General features: G+C 47.8%; 1 protein-coding gene across 1 annotated transcript; it reads right to left on the bottom strand.

Annotated features, from left to right (window-relative positions):
• On the bottom strand, positions 1-1349 carry MIND_00305000 (ATP-dependent DNA helicase; the record flags this gene model as incomplete). Its single annotated transcript, XM_037359909.1, has 4 exons — positions 1-27; positions 68-624; positions 670-726; positions 770-1349. The coding sequence occupies 4 exons, from the start codon at positions 1347-1349 to the stop codon at positions 1-3; spliced, it is 1221 nt and encodes a 406-aa protein (XP_037222794.1).
• Positions 1350-7820: the final 6471 nt, after the last annotated feature.

The raw sequence follows: 7820 nt of genomic DNA, 5'->3' as shown, positions 1-7820 counted from the left end.
TCATGCCCCACACTTGAGCGCGTATGGCTATGCGGTTTTCGTCTGTTCCCATAACACGCGCCCGTACAGCAGTTATCTGTTTGCGAAAGGCCTTAATCGTGACGTTGCTGATAGGCTGTTTTCGTTTCTCCTCTTCACTAGCCTTGAGGAAATCCTTGGCGGTCAATCTTTGGAATGCAGCTTGATTTTGGGCGTATGTGTTGAAGTCGAGCTGCAAGCAAGCGGAACGACACATTTGTCGTTTGACTAAAACTCCCATTGCTTGGAACATGAAGTAGAAGTCTTTGCGAAAGCGGCCGTCCTCGTATTGAAGCGCCCAACGAATATGACTTTCGTACGACACTGCTTGTTCCCGATCGACCTCTAGGCCGCCGAAACCATAAGGGAACAAGCACGGAAAGGCTCCCAACAGATGATTGGGATTCGATGCACCACCATCCGTTCTCTTGCCTTTCTCTTTTCTAGGGTATTCGTTGACAAACTCACTCCCATGCTTGACGGCATATTTCCGCTGAGGTTCGGGTACGAGGTTTCGCGCAGCGGCTTCAAACAACCGCTGGTCATCCAATGAATCCCCAGCTACATCCACAGCTCCATGCGGTTGAAGAGGAATAACCGCTGGACCTATGACCCGAGTTAGATGACGTAACTTTCACGTGACGTGCTGACCATAATGTTCTGCATCGTCGTTCTCTTCGTTAGTTAAGGGGTTTGTGGGCAATAAATCTAAACAAAAAACATCAGGAGAAAGAGTGATGTATTGTTACACACTTGCCCTTATGCCGTTCGAAGTCTCGTTCTTCTGCTTCGTTTATTTCAGTGTCTTCAGTATCGTCGGAAGGGACGTAGCCCGCGTGTTCACGGAAAGGAAGCAATTCGTCTTCTGAATATCGCGCAGTAGTGGTCAGCTCGTCAGGTATGCCATGCTGCGGGAGTTGTTCCAGGCGTTCTTGAGAAATTTCGATGTCAAAGTACAGCTTGTTGTTGTGCTTGAGCCATAGTAGAGCGCGATGTACTCGTACGCGATTGACCTCGAAAATATCGGGGAGAATGAATAAAGGGACGTTCCGAGCACCAACGAAGGTGACCGAGAGAACAGAAGGCAGGAGTGCAACAGGTCGTGGCATAAGATTGCCTTCAACCATGTCGGCAACGGCATCAGGAGGAAGCCGATATGTTGAGACGTTTCCTCTCATCCCCTTGTTCATACCGTCCTGATCCCAAGAGTCACCACCGTGCTTCTTAGGAAAGAGCTTGACGACGTAGGCTGCCGGGAAGTAGATGCCGATGAGTAGCCGCTCGGGCAGCGTCAACACCGCTAGATCGAAGGGGACATCGCCGACCCACATATTGTTCGCTAGCGAGAGAGGTGGTCGGATGCAGATGGTCAATTTTGCACGACATTGGAGGCACAGATAATGAGGTGAAGGAGAGTGAAGGGCGACGTTGTGCAACAGCATACCCTTATACAGCTGGTGCCTTGGATGAGGATGGGTTGGCGCTAAACAACGAGGGTTGGGGATAGCGTCGGGCTCGCAAATGACAAGTTCTTTCAAAAACAATGTCCGGGCACAAACTAGACATACACCTTTCTTGAGCGCGAGGTTGTTAGTCCGGTCTATCGCTCTTTCCCTGGTATGAGCTTCTTTTGTCAATTGGTGGACTGGGCTGACCGTGAAATGCAGTCTTGGATGATCTTGTCATCAACTTTTCGCAAGAAAGGTCCTTCGATGAGTTCTTGCATCGTTCCTTGATGAACGGCGTTGGAAAACTCCCCAGAATTCACTGTAGTAACTTTTCTGCGTTTGATTAAGCCGGGTTGGGGAGGCTCGTCTTTACGAAAGCGCTTAGTCCCTCTGGTTGAGTTGCAGATATTTCGCAGCTGAATGGCTTTGTCTGCTGGGAGTTGGGAAGCGTAGTTTAAAAAGGGCAGGACGCTTCAGTCGAATGTTTCTTGGGGCTGGTTGGATGTCTTCGAGCAGTTGGACGATTTGGGGTACAGTGAAAGACCGTAACATGGTTTCTGAAAGTTGGGTTAACGACCATACTTGTAGAAAGGCGGAGAAAAAACCTGTGGTATTCAAATCCATCGGAGTCCGCGAGAGCTGCCGGGCCAAAAACGATAGTTGGTTTGGTGGACTCCATTCATATACGGTGATGAGGGAAAGTTCTAGTTTGGATCACGTGTCATAACCGGAGTCTTCCGGGTAAATCGTCATATTTATGACTCATTGTGGCACGTCTCATTCGAAAAGCTATACTAGGCTTACGCAGCGGAAAGGTTTTACTCCGGTCTATTCAATGGAATACCTCCGCCCATTTGGCCTGATTCAAGTCCATCCACCATGAATGATCCATTTTTGTTGCGCAGTGCCGGAAAACCACCCAAGAAAAGGCTCCATATTTTGTAGGAACAATCACAACATCGACGCCCAAGTTGGCCTTGGAATCATGGTCTGTGGGATTGTTAATCAACGGAGAAGTAAAACCTAAGAGTGTTTCTTCTGCTGCTGCGACGATGATCTTGAGTCGAGGTACCACAGTGCGGTAGTCGAATAATAGCACAACGTCGCCAACTGGTTGTTGCTGTAAAGCAACTGCGGCTTCTTCTCGAACTTCGGCAATGGATGCGGCTACATGGTTGTCCAGTACCCGGCGCATAAATGCACGAGCCCGTGCATGTAAACCGCAATTCGTTGCTCCTGAACAGGTTTAAAATAGAGCGACGCCAAAATGAAAGGTTTAACCAACTTTTTCGATTTTCATACCTCGCCACGCACTCTAGTTTATGCCACGGCCATGAAAGCTTTTGACAGGCTTTGTTGCAGAAGTATGTCGATTTGCACATTCCGCATCTTTTCAACTGTTTTCCAAAACCTGAGCGACCACACTTTTCGAATACGTCAGTGGGTTATACAGAGCATTGTTATCTTACCCAGTTGCACATCCGCTTCACATCTCTGGGCTCCGCTCCCGACAGGCTCGAACATCTTCCTTCCATAACTTCCCACAAGTAATTCCAGCATCCCAGACCCAACGGCTTCTGTTTGAAAGCCTCTAATCCGGAGGCCTCACGAATAGAGCACAACTGGCGTGAAATGTGCTCCACCCGTTTAGGTTCCCAAAGCCAGCGATCTATGTGTCCGTTGAGCAATATTTCTATCACCTCGTACAAGTTCTGGCGGTTACGCCCCGCGTGATAAAGCCAATACGTCGCTTGCTCCATTACCCCTTGTTGCACGGTTGCAGTCCAAGTCAATTGCCCGCTCTTCAAAACAATTCGCGTCATCAGCGCAACCAATTCTTCTCCCACGAGATGGGTTGACTTTGCCGAGGGTAATCGGGAAACATTCCGCAGCGCGTTCACGAGTTCCACTAGAAAACCCCATTTAAGCAGAGAAACCGTGAGCTCAGCTGACGCAGCTGCTGCTTCGATCGCACTCCAAAAACGAGCTACGGATAAAATTCGAAAGCGTGAAGAGATATCCGGTTTGCTTGGAATTGCAACTTGCATAGACCAAGTGGCCAGAGTTCCGATGTTTTTCGATTTTCCTGCGAATGCATTCAACCAATTGTTGCAGGTGGCGTCCGCGACAGACGTCCAAGATTCCAGCATGTCGTAGACGGAATGTATGGCACGTTGGCTGCTAATCAGACTTCTAGTGACTGGGTCGCAACAACTTTTCCACCCTGTGAGTAGGACGGAACAGAAACCAGTGGTGCGGAGTAAAGTTGGATGAAGACTCTTCAGAGTAGTAAAATGTCGCGCGGCTGCCAAACAAATGATAGGACTTGGTTCGTAGTTTTCGTTAATAACGATTCCAATATCCTCGTTCACGAAGAACTCCAGCCATCGACAGAGATTTCCCCATACTGGGAGGATCCACTCCTCGGGGTCTTGGGCGACATCCAGGAATGCGAGTGTAATCACGATTGCCCACGACGCAGTTTTGCAAGCTGTACCTTCGTTGGAAGTCTTGTGAGCAAGAAGAAATCGATCGTGGTTGAGCAGAAAAGTCGTCAGGGGAAGGATTCGACGCCAGCCAGCTTGTCCAGGCTGAGTCGCGTATAACTGTTTTACGTCGTCAAAAGAACTCTGACAGTCTACAGTTTTTTGTGCCAGAATCTAGCATGAAATTAAGCATGTGGTTTCTTGAACTTGGTTATACCTGAGTCGTCCCCGGGAGATTGGCTATGGTTTTCAAGTTGAAGTGATTCATTGACCACATGATCAGATTTTCAGTCATGTCACGCAGTAACAGCCAGCAAGGCAAGTGAAAGCAAGTCAAGCACAGTTTGATTTTCGCTGAACAATACATGGACTACAAATTTCGCTACACAAGGTCATCAAAACAAGCAACTACAAACAACCGATTCAGCCAATACACCACTAAGCATTTGAAGTAATCTCGCAGTCAAGTTTCGCACAACCAATGTTGCACCGTTGGAAATTTCTTGAAGAAAATATTCAAATTCACGGCCAACAAGCTGCATTTCGGCCGACTGAGATATAGGCCAGTGTATGGCGTACGCAGATGTTTGTTTTCGCAAAAGCAGGCCTTCAAGCGCTGCATGCATAGTATCGGAAGTGCCAAAGTCGTAGAAGTCGGACACTTTGTAAATGCCGGCTGAGTGAAATAAGGGCAAAAAATCGAGGAAAGTGGAATCCATTTCGCTGAGCAATGTGGCAAGAGTATGTTGTCCCGGTGCGAAGTTGTCGACCTTGGATTGGAAAGAAGAACGCGCATGGTGGTCATGGGCTTCTTGCGTAGGGGCTGTCGTTTGTAACTGGAGACTTCTCCATCGGAAGTATGTTTGGGCGTGGACTGTCATCACGGTTAAAGGCGAAAGATTTGTTGAACGGTTTGAGAAGAGGTCGTGGCTTGAAGTTACTAGGCCCTGGCCCGCCGCTTTTACTTAGACTGGGCACCGAAGGAGGCATGGACAGAGGCTTGTGCAATACGCTGGCTTTATGGTTGAGACCAGCCAGACTCTCGGAGATGTTGGCTTTTGCAACGGGAGTTGTGGTGTACTTTTCACCCAATGCGGACGACATGCGAGGCTTTTTGTGTTGGCCGGTGCTGAGTGCAATTGGAGGAACTAGTGAGTGCTTGCGTTCGCGTTTTTTTCCCTGAGGGAAAGACTTTGGCCGTGTTTCGCCAGGTTCAGGCTGCAAGCATGAGATATGAAAAGATGTTTTCGGTATTGACGTACTTTCATCGCTCTGTTCTTAGAAGGCTTCGTGACCACATAATCTTTTGTGTCGGCGAGATATCTCTTCAAGTCTTCCTTGTTGACTACCCTTTCGTCCAACGATACTGTGTCCGGAACAGAGCCCTGATTTTTTTCGATGCGCCTGATGTTTGCGTGCGACGTGCCGAGATAAATGCCAATTCCTTCATAAGTTCGGTCATGCTTCCGCAGTAATCTTGATATAGCGCGGTCTTCTCTGTCCAACGTCCCGTATGTCGCACCAAATTCGGGTGGTCTGGAAATTTGTGAGATTTGAACTAAAGCGATGCCAGTTGCTTACCTCTCTTCTGTTTCTGTTTCTTGCATTTCGATTTCCTGCTCTTCTGTTCGCTGCTCTGCAGTCTCTTGCAGTTCTTCCTCTTGATCTTCGATTGTCGAGCTTTCTCTAATGGCAACACTAAACAAATTAATCTCAATCACAGCATGACAGAAAAACTTACATGGTCGGGTCGCTTTCATTGCCGTACTCTAAGATTTGGTCTTCATCTTCGGAATCTTCGAGAACAATACTTGGAGACGGTTAGTTGTTCGTCGAAACCAAGAGAATGACTTGCTGTTCGACTTTCGAAGAAGTCCCATTGGACTTTTTCTGCGTCGGTTTGTCAGTTGTCAGCCCTTACAAACTTTCGGCGCTTGATGACGGTGCTTTTTTCCTCACCTCCGTAATCGATTTTATTTTGGCGGAAGCAGAAACATCTTGGCGTTCAGCCATGTCCGCTCGACCTCCACTTCGTCAAGAAGTATGTCTTCAAGAAGTCAGTGAAGGCAATGGCGACGTCAGTGAAGGTGCTGGCTACGAAGTAAGATTCAACCGAGGGAAGTCACATATGATGGTCACTTGGCATCAGTCACTCGAAATTGGTCACATGTTACTTATTTACCTTCTTCCAAGTTGACTGTTCTCTGACGTTACCAGCTGTGAAACCAGTTCAAACTAGCGACGACGTGAGCAGGGATTATGGTTCTATGGATGAAAGACATGACTATCTAGGTGCTGTCATATATTCAATGTCCCCAGCAGATATCTCGTTCTCCTCGCACAACCCACTCGCTATGCTTGATATGTTGGTCGTATTGGAACGTTTCGAAGAATTAATTGGCTCTGGAGGCTGGCCTACAACTTGGCGACAACGGTAAAGCCTGCATATCTCCGTTGCACGAAGCAGCCACATCTAGAAACCTTAGATGACCAATGGTTATCAGGCTCATTGCTGGCTTTCACGCTCTGTTGGCTGCCGAGTACGTGTTCTTCCCTCATAAAAGTTGCAACGCATCGAACTAATGCACCTTTCTGTAGCGGAGGGTCGAACTCGCTTCCGTAACCCGGCGTCGTCCAGATTTTCGCATTCCATCATAACCTAGCCGCAAAATTATTTTCACTGGTGTTTAACTCTTCAAAGACTTACTGGTGCCTTGGACGTCGGGACTTGAACACGAACTAGAGCGCGATCTAAGTCGTCGCCTAGTGGTACACAATGCCAATGATTGAACACGGTCTGTAAAATCTTTAATATCTGTCCTTCTTCCAGCTGCAAAACTTACTTTGTTAGGTTCTGGAAGATTCTCGCCGATAGTATGTTGTAAGAAATCCACTGTTTCACGAAAGGCCGTTTCAAGGTAAGTTGCGTGAGGACGAGACAGTAGTATGGTGTCCTGTACGCCGTAAGAACTTCATATCATCGATCACAAGACGCTTACCCCGATAACAGGATCGTTATAACGAGCATGGACAATCCCTGTTATGAAGATCTTCGCTGGAAAAGTCTTTGCCGATGGAAAGAAGTATCGGCGACGTATGTGGACAGGCAAGAGTTCAAGTATCTCCGACGCATCAAGTTTGACCGAGATCGGGAAGTTGTACAGGAAGCGCTCCATATTCTCACAGACAGCGCTTTTAAAACTCGAGTGAAGCTGGTCTTTAAGTACTGGGTCAAACACTCGGAGAAAACCGGGAGTCAGTGAGCCGCGTCATACCGTCTTTGTAACGTGATACTTCTGACTACCCTAGTCTTTGCTGAACATCGGCGGCATGCCGTTTCACCTCCATGACTATTAGCTGCATCTATTATTGGCTTGATTACAATACTGGTCCTATCCTACGCGTCCTTTTCCGAGTACTTCCCCCGTCCACGGTATGGCTTCAAGACTGCGGAGAGAGACTTGGTCCGGTAACAGCGCACAATTTGTTCAACGTGCAGCCAACGCTGAATAGACCGTCAGTCTTTTGGACCTCATTTGAACTACCATTTTACTTCTGCTATCCAATCGCTTCTCAAATCACATCGGTAAGCGGTATTCGTCAGCATTTTGCACTTGATTACAGCGCCAACTTCCACCACTGCCTCTGGAGCTTGTTGATGGTAGGGAAGCCCAATCGAGGAACTCGTATCGCCTTTTTTCCTGTCGCCTTGTTAGTTGAACAGAAGATGTGGAGCAAGACTCAACTTTCCTGCAACAAGTCACTGGCACATTTGATCAAGATTCCTCCGTTCAGTCGTCTAATTGCGGAGTTGTGAACTTCCTTTTGCTTAATCAACTCACTGACAATCAACAGGACGGTTAATATT

The sequence above is a fragment of the Mycena indigotica genome (assembly GCF_014461135.1).
Source record: "Mycena indigotica strain 171206Taipei chromosome Unknown Mind.scaff0003, whole genome shotgun sequence".
In the NCBI taxonomy this organism is placed as follows: Eukaryota; Fungi; Basidiomycota; class Agaricomycetes; order Agaricales; family Mycenaceae; genus Mycena; species Mycena indigotica.
The sequence above is the reverse complement of the archived record's forward strand: the minus strand, read 5'-3'. Positions and strand labels throughout refer to the sequence as shown.